At 46.5% G+C, this 18,677-nt stretch overlaps 3 protein-coding genes across 3 annotated transcripts; all 3 read right to left on the bottom strand.

Annotated features, from left to right (window-relative positions):
* Nucleotides 1-7,689: 7,689 nt before the first annotated feature.
* LOC143504284 (uncharacterized) lies at nt 7,690-9,859 on the bottom strand. The gene is made up of 5 exons (XM_076995793.1): nt 9,850-9,859; nt 9,657-9,796; nt 8,992-9,489; nt 8,570-8,652; nt 7,690-8,458 (listed from the first exon to the last, which is right to left on the bottom strand). Exons 1-5 carry the CDS (start codon nt 9,857-9,859, stop codon nt 8,314-8,316), a joined length of 876 nt encoding a protein of 291 aa, XP_076851908.1. The 3' UTR covers nt 7,690-8,313.
* Nucleotides 9,860-11,855: 1,996 nt separating this feature from the next.
* LOC143504283 (uncharacterized) lies at nt 11,856-13,869 on the bottom strand. Its single transcript, XM_076995792.1, has 4 exons — nt 13,768-13,869; nt 12,454-13,199; nt 12,074-12,295; nt 11,856-11,958 (listed from the first exon to the last, which is right to left on the bottom strand). The coding sequence occupies exons 1-4, from the start codon at nt 13,867-13,869 to the stop codon at nt 11,856-11,858; spliced, it is 1,173 nt and encodes a 390-aa protein (XP_076851907.1).
* A 1,955-nt stretch (nt 13,870-15,824) lies between these two features.
* On the bottom strand, nt 15,825-18,179 carry LOC143504282 (uncharacterized). The gene is made up of 7 exons (XM_076995791.1): nt 18,050-18,179; nt 17,754-17,862; nt 17,511-17,651; nt 17,320-17,420; nt 17,110-17,185; nt 16,209-16,942; nt 15,825-16,050 (listed from the first exon to the last, which is right to left on the bottom strand). The coding sequence occupies exons 2-7, from the start codon at nt 17,850-17,852 to the stop codon at nt 15,825-15,827; spliced, it is 1,377 nt and encodes a 458-aa protein (XP_076851906.1). The 5' UTR covers nt 17,853-17,862; nt 18,050-18,179.
* Between the last annotated feature and the right edge of the window lie 498 nt (nt 18,180-18,677).

The following is an 18,677-nucleotide window of genomic DNA, read 5'->3' as shown; positions in this document are numbered from 1 at the left end:
GGAGGAACCAAGACTCACAAGAGGAAACATCATCCTGGTGCCATTAATACAGGTAATGAGTGGAGGACAGAGAAGCCTCTTAAAGAAGTTGTTACAGGTCTGTAACAAAAAAAAAACATAATATAAACAAAAAACCTTCATTCCATCATTAAACATGAATAGAACTATAAATAATTTTGTATCTTTGTTTCTTCCAGTGTTAGAAGAATAATTTAGACAGGTACATCACTGTTTAAATCTAAGGGACCTTGGTAGTTGGTCATTACAACAACCGGTAGTCCACAGCAGATTCACTGAGCCTGAAAGGGTAAGAGGAATGGTTGTGTCCCAGATGTGGTATTCTTTGACTCTTCTGATAGCTCTCTCCACCAGGATTCAGAGACGAGCTATGGCTTGTGTTTTCTCCGTGTCCTCCTTGCTGAAGCAGGTGGATTTCTTGAAGGGGGGGATGATGAGTGTTGCACCAACATCAGACAGCATCTGGTCAATGATAAAGCCCTTGTCTGCCCTTGTCTCCTGGTTCCAGTAGGCTGAGAATTCCAGACTGTCTTGTTATTTCTTTGTCAGACACTGCCCCTGTGAAGAGCTTTGAAACAAAGGTGATTACACCACATAGGGCAACACCTATCAGTGCTCTAAAAGTTGTGTGATTCTTGTACACTGAAAATGTTTCAGACTGGAGTGTAAGCGATGATGGAGTTTTGCATCTGATTTCTGTACAGTCCAGGATCACTCTTAACGTTTGAACAGTACTGTTTAAACTTCTCTGGCATGGTTGCTTGGACCTGTTTCCTTTACATCCAGGTTGGCACTGACCCCAAGACCAGGTATAAATAGTTGGCCCATGTGATGAGAACTCTGCTTACAGTTGTTGTGCTGACCCCAAAGATGTCTGCAAGAACCTTCTCTTTCAGGCCAACTGCAACACAGCAGCAGTACATGAACAATTCATCCACAAGTGCCAGTCTTTGGTTTGGACTTGGTTTCTCAATTTCCATCACACCCTCGTTCAATACTGTTCATTTGTTAAAAAACATCTGCAATACATTAGCGTATACCCGATTATTGGTTATGATTTTTTAAATTCCTGTTTGATTTTTGGGTCTGGGGTAAAAAGTAAAAAAAAAAAACATAAACATTTTAGGTTTATATACTATATGTATTTTATACACACACTATGTTTTATACACGCACTCCTTTATAATCGTGTGTCCTGTAATCAATAGATTAACATAAATACTGCGTCCTGCTTTAAAAATGTGATTTGCATATCTGTCACGTGCTGCATGCCGGCGTGATGTTTGTTGGACACGCCCCCACGCGATGCGATGCTGGCGACTCGGCGACTGAGAGCGATTTTATCGCTTTCGGTGTGAACGCACAGTTAAATGCGAGGTCAGTGATAAGAGCAATGAATAGCCAACCATATGACCATAAAATAGCTTTATTGTAATGTGCTGTTATGGTACCAGACTAGGAGGGTTTGGGTTAGCTAACGTTTATATTAAAACTTGTCAGAAAGCTCTCTGAAACATAAAGTTACATTACTCTCTGGCCACGTCCAAAACTGCTACTACACTGAATGTGTAAAAAATAAAATATAATGAATAAAACAAATAAACGAATAAATAAAAGGACACCATGGTTTGAAGTGTTTTCAGTAGTGCAGTATGTAATGTTCCAGAGTGTGCTGTTTGGGACACGGACTGTCCAACATTAACGTTAGTCTTGTCTAGTCAGGAAACCTTAACATACATTTTTTGTCATTTCATTTCAGCATGCCACCAAAGAAACAAATAAAACCACAGGACACAACACTCCTGAGTTTTTTTTTTTAAGAGCGGAAATAGTTTAAGTAAATAATAATAATCAAACCTGTTATATTATTTTAAATATTATGTATCACCTTATTAGGAGAGCACTGGTACAAAGATACAGTAACAGTGCAGAAGCTGCAGAGATCATTCATGCTTTGCCTTCAGAGGTACATGGATTATTTGGGCAAGTGGAAGCTCTGGTCAGGTTGCTTTTAGTAGTCCATGTTTCATCCTCTGAGGCAGAGAGAAGTTTTTTGGTTATATCTGAATATAATCCATACATTGCATGCATAATTTATTTAAAGTTTGTGGACAACAGTCATGTTGTATTTTGTTTATTATTTGCAATTTACCGTAATTCCACAAATGTTCTATGTCACTATACATACAGTGATTAACTACCTTACCTACAGTGGAATCAGTTTATATTAATATTTTAGAGGATAGGGTGGGCTTTGATTTGATAGCAAATGTATGTCTGTCTGCGGGTTAGGAGGCGCCGAGGCCGCTGGAGCATCTGGGGAGGAACATGGACATGCCCTTGCGCCGCCCCTCAGTCCCCTCTTCCTCCCCACATTGCCAATGGGGTCGGTCTGATGAGACATGAGGGCCCGACGCATAGGCTCATAGCACCCCCCCCAAAAAAGTCTTAGGAAAATCCACCATACTGGTGGAGAAGACCACTCCAGGAAGAGGTGTAGTAGCACCTACAGTCTCAGACATGCTGTAGGGCTGGGGGGCAACACCGGAGAACCTAGCCTGTAAGAGTTTGAAAAACCCCTCCACAGTCCAGGCTTCCCCCGTCCGGTGCGCAAGGATGAGGTTTGCCCACTGAAGCGCCTTTCCCTGTAGTCTTGCCCTCATAAAGAGCACCAGAGCCTTTTCCGGTGGCATAGGGCATGTCAGGAACTGAAAATACAGGCTACATTGTAGAACAAAGGCATCAGCATTACGCTCCTCTCCATCGTACATGTCTGGGGAGTCAGTTAAAGAGGGCATTGCAACAGGTTTACCTGCAGTGTCCAAAATGAAACATGACTGCAAATAGTCCAGCTGTACCTGAAAGTCCTCATCATCTTTGGGAGGAGGCAAGCAAGCAACATGCCTCACTCCACTGTCCGCTGCGTTCATTGTAGGTCGGTTATTCTGTAACAACTAGGAGAGAGGGCTGAACGCAAGTGCGGACTGAACAATGAATTTAATGACAAAACTGATACATATACACAAAGCACACAAAACATACCCCAAGAATAATCAAACACCTAACTTATGAACCAAACAACACTAACAGGAATAGCTGGGTGGACAAGGCTAAATAAAAGCAAAGACATCAACAAGCAATACCCCTAGAGAAACCAAAGTCACACAAAGTACATCTAATAGGGAATACAAAATACAAGGAGTACATACAGACTAGTATTACAGACACAAAAGACCAAGATACCAAATCGCATACAAACAAGAGATTAAACACAAGACTTAAATACACTAACCAACCAAGGGACTCAACAAGACACAGCAGAAAGCAATAACGAGGGGGCAGGGGAGTGAAGACAGACACAACTAAGAAATTTCAAAATAAAAGACAAACAGAAGACATGACCGACAGGAGGGAGGCAGGACTGACACTGACCCATTTTCATGCCTGTTTAAAGACTGGTTTAGGCCAGTGGTTAGCAACAACCGAGAGGCCACTTCAGTCGCCGCTTTAAGTCATGCTGGTATTAAAAAATATTTTGTAGGTATTAAAAAGGTATTAAATTCAACTTAAGAATCTCTGTATATACCCTGATGTATTAAATCTGTATTTATATTACCAGCCTGTTACCTTAATTAATGAAATATGCAAACATTGTGTAGAAAAGGAACATTTAATAAACATTAATCATCAAATGAAATGTATTTATATAGTGGTTTTTACACAAAGCACCCTTATAGAAGTCCAGAATCATCAACAACAAAAAAAAACCCTGGTGAGCAAGCCAAAGGCAACAGTGGTCAAGGAAAATCTCCTTCAAAAACTATAGGAAGAAACCTTGGGAGGAACCAAGACTCACAAGAGGAAACATCATCCTGGTGCCATTAATACAGGTAATGAGTGGAGGACAGAGAAGCCTCTTAAAGAAGTTGTTACAGGTCTGTAACAAAAAAAAAAAAACATAATATAAACAAAAAACCTTCATTCCATCATTAAACATGAATAGAACTATAAATAATTTTGTATCTTTGTTTCTTCCAGTGTTACAAGAATAATTTAGACAGGTACATCACTGTTTAAATCTAAGGGACCTTGGTAGTTGGTCATTACAACAACCGGTAGTCCACAGCAGATTCACTGAGCCTGAAAGGGTAAGAGGAATGGTTGTGTCCCAGATGTGGTATTCTTTGACTCTTCTGATAGCTCTCTCCACCAGGATTCAGAGACGAGCTATGGCTTGTGTTTTCTCCGTGTCCTCCTTGCTGAAGCAGGTGGATTTCTTGAAGGGGGGGATGATGAGTGTTGCACCAACATCAGACAGCATCTGGTCAATGACAAAGCCCTTGTCTGCCATGCATGCATCTCCTGGTTCCAGTAGGCTGAGAATTCCAGACTGTCTTGTTATTTCCAGTCTTGTTGTGCCAGTCTTTGACTTGGACTTGGTTTCTCAATTTCCATCACACCCTCGTTCCTCTGTGCTTTACTCCAGTACACCAACCTGGATGCTGAGGGAGCAACCGACTCCCAAAAGATCAAAAATACCTTCTCTGATGGAAAACGGGTGTAGAATCTGAACTTCTCATCAGTTGCACAAAATCTGTTGATTTGCAGGCCCCTGAGCTGAGATTCTAATTCTCTGACCTTGACCTCCAATTCTCTGATTTTTTCAGCAGCAGCATCCAGGGCACCTGAAAAATGCCGACAAAAGCATCAGGGTAAAATGTCGTCTTTACAATACAGACATTTATATGGAAGCCCATTCCCACCACCTAAAGTAAAAAAAAAAAAAAACAGCACATATTTTTTTTTCTCATTATTAAGTAAATTGCTATCTCATTATTTCGAGATACTAAGTCATTATTTTGAGATACTATAGTATATAATGACTTAGTATCTCAAAATAATGAGATAGCAATTTTTTTTTTATTTTACGTGGCGGAAATGGGCTTCCATACATTCCATTTATCTTCTTTATCAGAGCACTGTGTTTTAGAGCAGTATCGCGTAGCTCTTGTCGTGATAAAACGTTTAAAACGTTAAGTCAGTGCTTAATTTGTAAATCAAACGATGCCAGAACGCAAACAGCGGCATGAGACAAGGGGTCACTGATGCCAACAATGTCACCGGCACGCACACAAAACACAACGCTTAGGCACACAAATGTCAAAATAGCAAGCCAATTCGTATATATAAATGACTTTTAAATGATTTACGTGTGTTTTATAAGTGTTTTAAGTGCAGAAGTGCATTTAAGTGCATTTTCAAGTACTTTAGCCTAAATTCCAGCAATTTACAAATCTGAAACACAAAGCAACATTAAAATTAGTCAGGTAAATATTCCTTCCCCTGTTTTTGAGGGGTGTTTCTTTATACTACTAACTAGCACACTAAATAATGTGACGCGGCAAGTATAAACGCCTCCTCCTCCTCCGGAGGTTCGCGCGATGTGTGCGGAGTCGCGCGCTACGGTCACTCGCTAAAGTATAACTAGCTTTATAGGGGAGACGCCTAAAGGCATCGCTAAAAAGGAGGGCTCTTATGTGATTTAGGAAGCCTGAATGTGGCTCTTGTGTTTAAAAAATGTATTTTATAGAATTATTTGTTCAATTAATTGGTTTAACACAGACAGATTTCTTCATAACTTATAATTAGTAGGCTTGAAAGTTACCGGATCGAGGCAGACAGTTCCCGGAACGCACCCTTCAAAATGAAAGAGTTCCCGGATCCTGTTCCGGCAGGATCCGGCTCAAATTAAGCCCTGGTTTTAGTGTACTAATGTGCTAATATACTAATGTACTGAATGTGGTTATCTTGTTTTATCTGTGGCTAATTCCTTGCTGTCAGTTGCACCCAGTGGTGAAAAAAAAAATTACATGTAATCAGTTGAACTCCCATTTCAGCTAAAGGTATGCTTACGGGAGTAATCACCACACCTTACAAATCTGTTTAGATGATTTTGTTCTTTCAAATTATAACCAAACATCACAAGCTTTTTGCTAATATCAAAACCTTTTTACTCTCCTTGTTTCCAACCACAATTCCCAGCAGGGCCGGAGTGGGCCACTTTTTCAGCCCGGGAGTTTCATGCCCAAATCCGGCCCAAAATTATTTTTCCCTCCTAATCGGCCCAAACTAGAGATTGACATGAGCCGGCCCATCGGGAATCCTCCCGAATCTCCCGATTAGCCACTCCGGCACTGATTCCCAGCAGCTATAGTTGTGTGAAGTTGATCAGCACATTTCTGGCTTCTCAGGATGTACCACAGCACTAATCAATTTTTGTGGAAGGCATATGACCTCTTTCAGGTACCAGACACTAGGTGGATGAGAGCCCATTTTGAAGATATCCCATTTTGTTTTAAAACAGGTGAAAATACCATATCTTGGCTGTCTAAATGGGCATAATGGCAGGTTGTACAATTTTACTGTTGGCATTTACCATGTCAATGGATGTGTTTATTTTGGCTTTTAAGGGGGTTGTTGGTGGAAAGAAGTTGCAGGATGGCACTCAAATCCCTTCTTTCAGAGAATACATGTATGATATGACACCACTCACAACTCATCTTCAATATACTCATTGGTTGCTTGACTGATAATTTAAAGCTAGGTGTCATGCACAAAACCAAATTACACAGTGGACAGGGAGTCAGGTGATGGGAAAAAAACAGTTTATTTTTTTACACCAACAGGGTATGCAATAACAAAGTCGTTGAGAACAACATAAAACCTTAATTTTGGAGTGTTGGATGTGAATCCTCCATTCGTGTCCCTTTCTCTTACCTTCAAGCTCCTCCCTCTCTTACACCTGGTAGCTGAACTGTCATGATGTAATTGTCCTTCATTCATCAGCTTTGACCCAAGTATGATGCTAGTAGGAAGCAGTTGAAGCAGGCTTTGACCCAACTATGACCTATGACCTCTCAAAGACTGTGGGTTGATGCTGAGGCCTCAGGCCCATTTAATGCTTTACATGGTTCCTTACAGTACACAATAAGGTGATGGAGGGATTCTGCATCTCAGATGCAAAAACCTAACTGTATCAGTCCCCTGATAGAAGTTTGTCATGACACTTGTCAGAAGAAATCTGACAACATGGATGAAGAACAGGATGATGTTCTTGATGACGGTTTCAGTGAAAGTGAACAAGCTCACTCTGGTCAGGATCAAAAGGATATTTACACAGATTCAGCCTATTTGATATGAGTGCTTTAATTCACCTAAATGCAGTATGAACCTAAAATGGATTTATGAGGAAATGGTACAGTGAAATATGCAAAAACTTACTGTTATGATAGTTAAGGGTTCATACTCTCATGCAGCAGAGGAATTCTTTTGGCATTATGGGAGACTTCTGAGAAACTGATAACCAATTTCTGAGAAATGTATCTCCAAGCCCTAACAAAATTAAGACTTCAGTGTGGATTTTTGAAAAATGGTACAGCAGAATCTGTCTACATTTGCCCTGGGGGATAAACAAAGGCTACCAATTCTTGGGTGGTAGTAGAATTTTTTTGGCATTATGGGAAAATTCAGACAAATAGGAAACCACAGTCTCAGAATTAAACAAGCATTTAAGCAGAGATGCTAGGTGAGGGAGTGCAGTTATGACTGACACAGTCCCCAAACGACCGGGGCCCATTTGGTTTTTTCAAGCGGCCAAAATCCCTAGAACTGGAAACTGCTAATATTTAAGATGAGTTTTCTCCTAAGCACATCCCACATTAACCCCATACTTCTGTTTTCCATTCTAGAATTATCCATTACAAATTATTTTGTTCATAACTTTATTGTGTCATTTAAATCAGCAGGACTGGTTGTGTAAAGATCATGGACATGTAAAGGTATAGAATCTAGTAAATTATCAAGAAAATCTCATTTACAGTTTTTAATGGTCAGGTTGAATTTCAGTGTTCCTTTACATTTTGTGTGCACTGAGAAACCAAGTTATTGCTTAGGTAACATGCTATTATACTTTATTTGTTATATGAGCATATGGAAGCATTTCTTTTGTCTTGTCTTTAACACTTCCGCTCCTCACGCGCTCGTCTGCCTTCTCTAGAGCCTGGCGCACCAGACAGAGACGCTGCCGCATCTTCCCTGCAGTCATCGCCGTTGGGCTCAAAGGCGTCCGCGGTTGCCACGGGCCTCTCTAAAGCCACGTGCCCGTCGCCCCCCTGTGAGCAGAGGTCGTGGTTGGCCTCTGGGGGCGCCGTGGTGCCTTTCGTCACATGGGTGTCGTAGCAGTAGATGGGCTCCTCAGCCGAGGCCGTCTGGGTGCGAGGCGTGGTGTCGGTTGGCTTAGCTGGCGTCTCGGGGGCTGAATGGGGCCTGTGCGGAGGCGGGGACAGCGGGGACATGTTGAGTGAGAGGCTCGGACATCGCTTTTGTCCGTCCAGAGGAAGGCGAAGGAGGGAGCGTGGCATCAGAGCACGATGGCTTGGAGCTGAACAGAGAAGAAAAAGGCAGCAGTGTTACTCACTTCATCTACCTGCAGTGTTTCCTTTCTATTCGCTGAATGAGTGAATCTGAAAGATGACCAGAGCGGCTTGTGTACCTGTATGCGTTCTTTCTGAGCTGGGAGTCCAACCCGCTGGTGGGGCTCACCAGGGAAGATAAAGATGCTCCAATTTCTGTAGCCTGAACAACGCAAGCAACAAAAAGCTGTTAACGGCCATTTGATGGCTTCAGTTTACCGATTATATTACTTAATGGGTTCACAATTCCTCTGTCTAATTCCTCTTGTCTAATAGTATTATCTGAATACTGAAGCTGATGGAACTACACAGCTATAGCATTTCAGGAGTAGAACCAGGAAACCATGTGCTGTTTGCAAATATTCAAATGAAAGCATTTTTGGTCTTTAAATGTTAAAGTAATATAAAACATACATATGCAGAATTTAAAAAATACTGTGATAAAAAAGGTACCCCACCGAAAACACCATCGCTTAATCAGCTTTGACTGATCAATTTATACCTTATCACATGGTTTGAAGCCATTGACTTTATGGTGGCCATTTTGGGCACTGTGAACAAGTCCCGATCCGTTTTCTCGTGGGAGAATTCCGGGGAAGCAACTGGAACCGTTGGTCTTGGGCGTGAGGGAGCTTGAGCTGTGGAAGAGGGGACCATCCATCCCACCTTTCCCGTCGGATGCCTTGGCACCAGGGTAAGACTTCCCTGTGCCATTATCCAAGGCTCCGCCTTCCTGGTCGGACTCGTCGGATGACTCTTGGCCATACGGAACCAGGAAAGCTGCTCTATTGTGAGCGGCGGCGCCACCGTTCACCTGCACAGGCCAACTGAGGTCTGAGGTAGACTGTGGTGCGCTGGAGGAAGAGGACGAGGGCAGCGGGCGCAGGTGGGATGCGGCAGCCGAAGAACTGCAGGGGCTGGGCCGGCTCTTCGGGACGCTGCTGCTGTTGCTGCCGCCAGGCTTTGAGCCACCTTGGTCCTCCTTCATGGGAGAGTTATTCTGCAAAGTGAACAGCGGTCAGTTATGGGAAATCTGAATATAAGGAACAGAAAGTAAGAGTTTAACAGTGTAAACAAACAAAACACAGCCCTCTCAATTATACTAGTGAACAATAACAACCAGTTCCCAGTCAGATTTCCTGGCATGGTGCAGTGGTGTGGTGATACCTTTGCCATGTGAGGAGGAAGCTGTGGACTGATGAAGGAGGTGGAGGTGAACTGAGGCCCGTTCACCTTGGCCGTGCTGACCGGGCGAGGGGAGCAATGACCGGGACCATGGGTCACAGAGTTACATAAGATCTGTTGACCTAAAAATGATGCATTGGGGGGGGGATAAAAGTGTATAAAATGCCTTTCATACCACTGCTCATTACTAGTTTGTAATGGATAATTGAAACTTGGAAAGAAAGTTGACCCTTATGCACCTGAGTGACGTTAAGTTGGTATTAGTCCTCAGTAGTACAGTTGTGGTCAAAAGTTTACATACACTTGTAAAAAACATAATGTTATGGCTGTCTTGAGTTTTCAATAAGTTCTACAACTCTTATTTTTCTGTGATAGAGTGATCGGAACACATACATGTTTGTCACAAAAAACAGTCATAAAATTTGGTTCTTTCATAAATTTATTATGGGTCTGCTGAAAATGTCACCAAATCTGCTGGGTCAAAAATATACATACAGCAACAAAATTTGTCAATTTTGGTGATGTAGCGAGTTGTGTCAATCAAATTAGCTTCATGTCATGGCCTCTTCACTTCTTGTAAGTGATTCTGATTGACTACAGCTGTTGACTTCTCATGAGCCCATTTAAATAGGGCTCATTTGACCCAGTGATTAGACTCAGCTACAAAAGCTACAATGGGAAAGTCAAAGGAACTCAGTGTGGATCTGAAAAAGCGAATTATTGACTTGAACAAGTCAGGGAAGTCACTTGGAGCCATTTCAAAGCAGCTACAGGTCCCAAGAGCAACTGTGCAGACAATTATACGCAAGTACAAAGTGCATGGAACAGTTGTGTCACTGCCACGATCAGGAAGAAAACGCAAGCTATCACATGCTGCCGAGAGGAGATTGGTCAGGATGGTCAAGAGTCAACCAAGAATCACCAAGAAGCAGGTCTGCAAGGATTTGGAAGCTGATGGAACACAGGTGTCAGTCTCCACAGTCAAGCGTGTTTTACATCGCCATGGACTGAGAGGCTGCCGTGCAAGAAAGAAGCCCTTGCTCCAGAAAAGGCACCTTAAGACTCGGCTGAAGTTTGCTGCTGATCACATGGACGAAGATAAAACCTTCTGGAGGAAAGTTCTCTGGTCAGACGAAACAAAAATTGAGCTGTTTGGCCACAACACCCAGCAATATGTTTGGAGGAGAAAAGGTGAGGCCTTTAATCCCAGGAACACCATGCCTACTGTCAAGCATGGTGGTGGTAGTATTATGCTCTGGGGATGTTTTGCTGCCAGTGGAACTGGTTCTTTGCAGAAAGTAAATGGGATAATGAAGAAGGAGGATTACCTCCAAATTCTGCAGGAAAACTTAAAACCATCAGCCCGAAGGTTGGGTCTTGGGCGCAGTTGGGTGTTCCAACAAGACAATGACCCAAAACACACATCAAAAGTGGTAAAGGAATGGCTAAACCAGGCTAGAATTAAGGTTTTAGAATGGCCTTCCCAAAGTCCTGACTTAAACCCCATTGAGAACATGTGGACAGTGCTAAAGAAACAGGTTCATGCAAGAAAACCATCACATTTAGCTGAACTGCACCAATTCTGTCAAGAAGAGTGGTCAAACATTCGACCTGAAGCTTGCCAGGAGCTTGTGGATGGCTACCAAAAGCGCCTAGTTGCCGTGAAAATGGCCAAGGGACATGTAACCAAATACTAATGTTGCTGTATGTATATTTTTGACCCAGCAGATTTGGTGACATTTTCAGCAGACCCATAATAAATTTATGAAAGAACCAAATTTTATGACTGTTTTTTGTGACAAACATGTATGTGTTCCGATCACTCTATCACAGAAAAATAAGAGTTGTAGAACTTATTGAAAACTCAAGACAGCCATAACATTATGTTTTTTACAAGTGTATGTAAACTTTTGACCACAACTGTAGGTGGCTTGGCGCTGGGTGAAGACCCGTCTGGGTCGCAGCTGAGGCGGCGCACACACTTCCGCTCCTCGCGCGCTCGTCTGCCTTCTCTAGAGCCTGGCGCACCAGACAGAGACGCCACCGCATCTTCCCTGCAGTCATCGCCGTTGGGCACAAAGGCGTCCGCGGTTGCCACGGGCCTCTCTAAAGCCACGTGCCCGTCGCCCCCCTGTGAGCAGAGGTCGTGGTTGGCCTCTGGGGGCGCCGTGGTGCCTTTCGTCACATGGGTGTCGTGGCAGTAGATGGGTCCTCAGCCGAGGCCGTCTGGGTGCGAGGCGTGGTGTCGGTTGGCTTAGCTGGCGTCTCGGGGGCTGAATGGGGCCTGTGCGGAGGCGGGGACAGCAGGGGAGCGATATCCTGAGTAAGAGGCTCGGACATCGCTTTTGTCTGTCCAGAGGAAGGCGAAGGAGGGAGCGTGGCATCAGAGCACGATCTACTGAGTCTGGTAATAGTCCTCAGTAGTAGGTCGCTTGGCGCTGGGTGAAGACTCGTCTGGGTCGGAGCTGAGGCAGCGCTTACGTTTGTCTAAGCTGTGGCCAGAGCGACACTCCATTCGAGGCTCCTCCTCCAAGTTGTGCCTCCTCCTCTTCTTTTTCATCTTTTTGTGTCGGAAGGAGCTGCTGTCCCCATTCCTGTCTGATGGGTCCCTCTCAGAACTCCTGCAGATTGAAAATGATTTGCTTAAGGAAACTGTAGTACACTTTCTGGCTTATGGTTGCTAGATTTTCTACAACAGTAACAGTTCTGTTTGCTGACCCCTCCTGGTCACACACAGTATAGCAATGGCCGTTCTCATGCAACATAAATAGCTCCTTACCTCCGCTTGTCCTTCTTCTTCTTCTTGGATTTCTTATGTTTTTTGACAGGCCGCTCTTCACATGGATCCTCCCTGTCCGACAGGCTACGCTTTTGTGCCTGGGGCCGCGGGGCAGGGCTGGCGGGGCGTGGTGCTTTAGCCCGCTTGTGTCCCGAGTCTTTCTTCCCAACATAGTACTCAAATGAGCGAGGGAAGTCACCTTGACCATTCTCCACATCCCGGTCTCGTTCGTCCTTGCTGCTGTGATGGCGCCGGTGGTGGTAGTGGTCTCGGCGGTGGTGGGTGTGCCCGTCCCGGTGGCGATCTCCCTCTCGCTCTCCAGGGATCCTCTCTCGACTGGCCGAGCGATCCTTATCAGTATGGTGGTCTCTGTTGGAACGATGGCGATGGCGATGGCGGTGCCCGTAGCGCTCCCGACTCCGGTTTTCCCGCTCGCGATAATGTCCCTGCCTGGATCTGCCTCGCTCCTTCAGGGTGGAGGAAAGGTGTGGCTGCCCAGAGTCTTTATCACACTTCCGCTCCTCACGCGCTCGTCTGCCTTCACTAGAGCCTGGCGCACCAGACAGAGATGCTGCTCTATTGTGAGCGGCGGCGCCACCGTTCACCTGCACAGGCCGTCTGAGGTCAGAGGTCGGGGATGCGGCAGCCGAAGAACTGCAGGGGCTGGGCTGGCTCTTCGGGACGCTGCCGCTGTTGCTGCCGCCAGGCTTTGAGCCACCTTGGTCCTCCTTCACGGGAGAGTTATTCTGCAAAGTGAACAGCGGTCAGTTATGGGAAATCTGAATATCAGGAACAGAAAGTAAGAGTTTAACAGTGTAAACAAACAAAACACAGCCCTCTCAATTATACTAGTGAACAATAACAACCAGTTCCCAGTCAGATTTCCTGGCATGGTGCAGTGGTGCGGTGATACCTTTGCCATGTGAGGAGGAAGCTGTGGACCGATGAAGGAGGTGGAGGTGAACTGAGGCCCGTTCACCTTGGCCGTGCTGACCGGGCGAGGGGAGCAATGACCGGGACCACGGGTCACAGAGTTACAGTCAATAAAAGTGTATAAAATACCTTTCTAAATATTCCACTATTCAAAAATCTGGAGCTGGTTTAAACATTAGGTTGAACTTACCGGATGTAGAACAGTAAATACGCTTGTTGGTTCAGCACTGATTGTATGTCGCTTACAGTTACTGATGCGTCGTTCATCTTATACCACTGCCCATTACCAGACTGAAATAAAAACATTATTCCATCCATTAGCTAGAGCAGAAACTCAGTGCAAAAACGCAGAGAATGCTGAAACCGCGCAGCACATCAAACCTTCACATAGCAGTAGTAGTGTCCGGCGTGGCAGCTAATCCCGGAGTGGACCAGCACAGCGTACAGGCCGTAGAGCTGTGGCTCTCCGTGGGACTGCGACATGAACGGACGCATGTCCAGATACTCTGGATACCTCACGTCCTGCACAGGGGGACAGAGAACAGTTGTGCAACGGCATAGATCACGTGCAACGACTAAGGAAAGTGTACAACAGTGCGGCAGAATTAAGTACGGTGGTCAAACCTTTGCAATTTTGCTTCCGTTGAAGTCGAAGCGCTTTAAAACAATGGTGAGCACATTCGAGCTACGGTGGACGGTAAATCTTTTTCAGGCATGAACCATTTTCTTACATCTACAAACACAACCAAATTCACAATGAGGACAGAAAAGATAATAGGCAACACAGACCACAGTAAATTCACCACTAGTGGTCCCATGACAACAAATAGAGCTTGGTTTATCTCCAGAGATAAACTGGTGTGCCTCAGACTTATCCAAGATAGACTTGCCGTGTGTTAAGGGACAGAAGTAAAGAGCACCTTTATCCCAGTCATCATCGTTGGGCACAAAGGCGTCTGCGGTTGCCACGGGCCTCTCTCCGTTGGTCTTGGGCGTGAGGGAGCTTGAGCTGTGGAAGAGGGGACCATCCATCCCACCTTTCCCGTCGGATGCCTTGGCACCAGGGTAAGACTTCCCTGTGCCATTATCCAAGGCTCCGCCTTCCTGGTCGGACTCGTCGGATGACTCTTGGCCATACGGAACCAGGAAAGCTGCTCTATTGTGAGCGGTGGCGCCACCGTTCACCTGCACAGGCCAACTGAGGTCTGAGGTAGACTGTGGTGCGCTGGAGGAAGAGGACGAGGGCAGCGGGCGCAGGTGGGATGCGGCAGCCGAAGAACTGCAGGGGCTGGGCCGGCTCTTCGGGACGCTGCTGCTGTTGCTGCCGCCAGGCTTTGAGCCACCATGGTCCTCCTTCATGGGAGAGTTATTCTGCAAAGTGAACAGCGGTCAGTTATGGGAAATCTGAATATAAGGAACAGAAAGTAAGAGTTTAACAGTGTAAACTAACAAAACACAGCCCTCTCAATTATACTAGTGAACAATAACAACCAGTTCCCAGTCAGATTTCCTGGCATGGTGCAGTGGTGTGGTGATACCTTTGCCATGTGAGGAGGAAGCTGTAGACCGATGAAGGAGGTGGAGGTGAACTGAGGCCCGTTCACCTTGGCCGTGCTGACCGGGCGAGGGGAGCAATGACCGGGACCACGGGTCACAGAGTTACAGTCTCAGTTTAAGATCTGTTGACCTAAAAATAATGGATTGGGGGGGGGGAATAAAAGTGTATAAAATGCCTTTCTAAATATTCTAAATATAATGGTTTAAACATTAGATTGAAATGACTGGATGTAGAACAGTAAGTACGCCTGTTGGTTCAGCACTGATCGTATGTCACTTAGAGATACTGATGCATCGTTCATCTCATACCACTGCTCATTACTAGTTTGTAATGGATAATTGAAACTTGGAAAGAAAGTTGACCCTTATGCACCTGAGTGACGTTAAGTTGGTAATAGTCCTCAGTAGTAGGTCGCTTGGCGCTGGGTGAAGACCCGTCTGGGTCGCAGCTGAGGCGGCGCACACACTTCCGCTCCTCACGCGCTCGTCTGCCTTCTCTAGAGCCTGGCGCACCAGACAGAGACGCCACCGCATCTTCCCTGCAGTCATCCTCGTTGGGCACAAAGGCGTCCGCGGTTGCCACGGGCCTCTCTAAAGCCACGTGCCCGTCGCCCCCCTGTGAGCAGAGGTCGTGGTTGGCCTCTGGGGGCGCCGTGGTGCCTTTCGTCACATGGGTGTCGTGGCAGTAGATGGGCTCCTCAGCCGAGGCCATCTGGGTGCGAGGCGTGGTGTCGGTTGGCTTAGCTGGCGTCTCGGGGGCTGAATGGGGCCTGTGAGGAGGCGGGGACAGCGGGGGAGCGACATCCTGAGTGAGAGGCTCGGACATCGCTTTTGTCCGTCCAGAGGAAGGCGAAGGAGGGAGCGTGGCATCAGAGCACGATCTACTGAGTCTGGTAATAGTCCTCAGTAGTAGGTCGCTTGGCGCTGGGTGAAGACTCGTCTGGGTCGGAGCTGAGGCGGCGCTTACGTTTGTCTAAGCTGTGGCCAGAGCGACACTCCATACGAGGCTCCTCCTCCAAGTTGTGCCTCCTCCTCTTCTTTTTCATCTTTTTGTGTCGGAAGGAGCTGCTGTCCCCATTCCTGTCTGATGGGTCCCTCTCAGAACTCCTGCAGATTGAAAATGATTTGCTTAAGGAAACTGTAGTACACTTTCTGGCTTATGGTTGCTAGATTTTCTACAACAGTAACAGTTCTGTTTGCTGACCCCTCCTGGTCACACACAGTATAGCAATGGCCGTTCTCATGCAACATAAATAGCTCCTTACCTCCGCTTGTCCTTCTTCTTCTTCTTGGATTTCTTATGTTTTTTGACAGGCCGCTCTTCACATGGATCCTCCCTGTCCGACAGGCTACGCTTTTGTGCCTGGGGCCGCGGGGCAGGGCTGGCGGGGCGTGGTGCTTTAGCCCGCTTGTGTCCCGAGTCTTTCTTCCCAACATAGTACTCAAATGAGCGAGGGAAGTCACCTTGACCATTCTCCACATCCCGGTCTCGTTCGTCCTTGCTGCTGTGATGGCGCCGGTGGTGGTAGTGGTCTCGGCGGTGGTGGGTGTGCCCGTCCCGGTGGCGATCTCCCTCTCGCTCTCCAGGGATCCTCTCTCGACTGGCCGAGCGATCCTTATCAGTATGGTGGTCTCTGTTGGGACGATGGCGATGGCGATGGCGGTGCCCGTAGCGCTCCCGACTCCGGGTTTCCCGCTCTCGATAATGTCCCTGCCTGGATCTGCCTCGCTCCTTCAGGGTGGAGGAAAGGTGTGGCTGCTCAGAGTCTTTATCACACTTCCGCTCCTCACGCGCTCGTTTGCCTTCACTAGAGCCTGGCGCACCAGACAGAGATGCTGCTCTATTGTGAGCGGCGGCGCCGCCGTTCACCTGCACAGGCCGTCTGAGGTCAGAGGTCGGGGATGCGGCAGCCGAAGAAATGCAGTGACTGGGCTGGCTCTTCGGGACACTGCTGCCAGGCTTTGAGCCACCTTGGTCCTCCTTCATGGGAGAGTTATTCTGCAAAGTGAACAGCGGTCAGTTATGGGAAATCTGAATATAAGGAACAGAAAGTAAGAGTTTAACAGTGTAAACAAACAAAACACAGCCCTCTCAATTATACTAGTGAACAATAACAACCAGTTCCAAGTCAGATTTCCTGGCATGGTGCAGTGGTGTAGTGATACCTTTGCCATGTGAGGAGAAAGCTGTGGACTGATGACGGAGGTGGAGGTGAACTGAGGCCCGTTCACCTTGGCCGTGCTGACCGGGCGAGGGGAGCAATGACCGGGACCACGGGTCACAGAGTTACAGTCAATAAAAGTGTATAAAATGCCTTTCTAAATATTCCACTATTCAAAAATCTGGAGCTGGTTTAAACATTAGGTTGAACTTACCGGATGTAGAACAGTAAATACGCTTGTTGGTTCAGCACTGATTGTATGTCGCTTACAGTTACTGATGCGTCGTTCATCTTATACCACTGCCCATTACCAGACTGAAATAAAAACATTATTCCATCCATTAGCTAGAGCAGAAACTCAGTGCAAAAACGCAGAGAATGCTGAAACCGCGCAGCACATCAAACCTTCACATAGCAGTAGTAGTGTCCGGCGTGGCAGCTAAACCTGGAGTGGACGAGCACAGCGTACAGGCCGTAGAGCTGTGGCTCTCCGTGGGACTGCGACATGAACGGACGCATGTCCAGATACTCTGGATACCTCACGTCCTGCACAGGGGGACAGAGAACAGTTGTGCAACGGCATAGATCACGTGAAACGACTAAGGAAAGTGTACAACAGTGCGGCAGAATTAAGTACGGTGGTCAAACCTTTGCAATTTTGCTTCCGTTGAAGTCGAAGCGCTTTAAAGCAATGGTGAGCACATTCGAGCTACGGCGGACGGTAAATCTTTTTGAGGCATGAACCATTTTCTTACATCTACAAACACAACCAAATTCACAATGAGGACAGAAAAGATAATAGGCAACACAGACCACAGTAAATTCACCACTAGTGGTCCCATGACAACAAATAGAGCTTGGTTTATCTCCAGAGATAAACCGGTGTGCCTCAGACTTATCCAAGATAGTCTTGCCGTGTGTTAAGGGACAGAAGTAAAGAGCACCTTTATCCCAGTCATCGTCGTTGGGCACAAAGGCGTCCGCGGTTGCCACGGGCCTCTCTCCGTTGGTCTTGGGCGTGAGGCAGCTTGAGCTGTGGAAGAGGGGACCATCCATCCCACCTTTCCCGTCGGATGCCTTGGCACCAGGGTAAGACTTCCCTGTGCCATTATCCAAGGCTCCGCCTTCCTGGTCGGACTCGTCGGATGACTCTTGGCCATACGGAACCAGGAAAGCTGCTCTATTGTGAGCGGCGGCACCACCGTTCACCTGCACAGGCCAACTGAGGTCTGAGGTAGACTGTGGTGCGCTGGAGGAAGAGGACGAGGGCAGCGGGCGCAGGTGGGATGCGGCAGCCGAAGAACTGCAGGTGCTGGGCCGGCTCTTCGGGACGCTGCCGCTGTTGCTGCTGCCAGGCTTTGAGCCACCTTGGTCCTCCTTCATGGGAGAGTTATTCTGCAAAGTGAACAGCGGTCAGTTATGGGAAATCTGAATATCAGGAACAGAAAGTAAGAGTTTAACAGTGTAAACACACAAAACACAGCCCTCTCAATTATACTAGTGAACAATAACAACCAGTTCCCAGTCAGATGTCCTGGCATGGTGCAGTGGTGTGGTGATACCTTTGCCATG

This window comes from Brachyhypopomus gauderio, unplaced genomic scaffold, assembly GCF_052324685.1.
Source record: "Brachyhypopomus gauderio isolate BG-103 unplaced genomic scaffold, BGAUD_0.2 sc250, whole genome shotgun sequence".
In the NCBI taxonomy this organism is placed as follows: Eukaryota; Metazoa; Chordata; class Actinopteri; order Gymnotiformes; family Hypopomidae; genus Brachyhypopomus; species Brachyhypopomus gauderio.
Note: the sequence above shows the minus strand (reverse complement) of the source record. Positions and strands in the feature narration are given on the sequence as shown.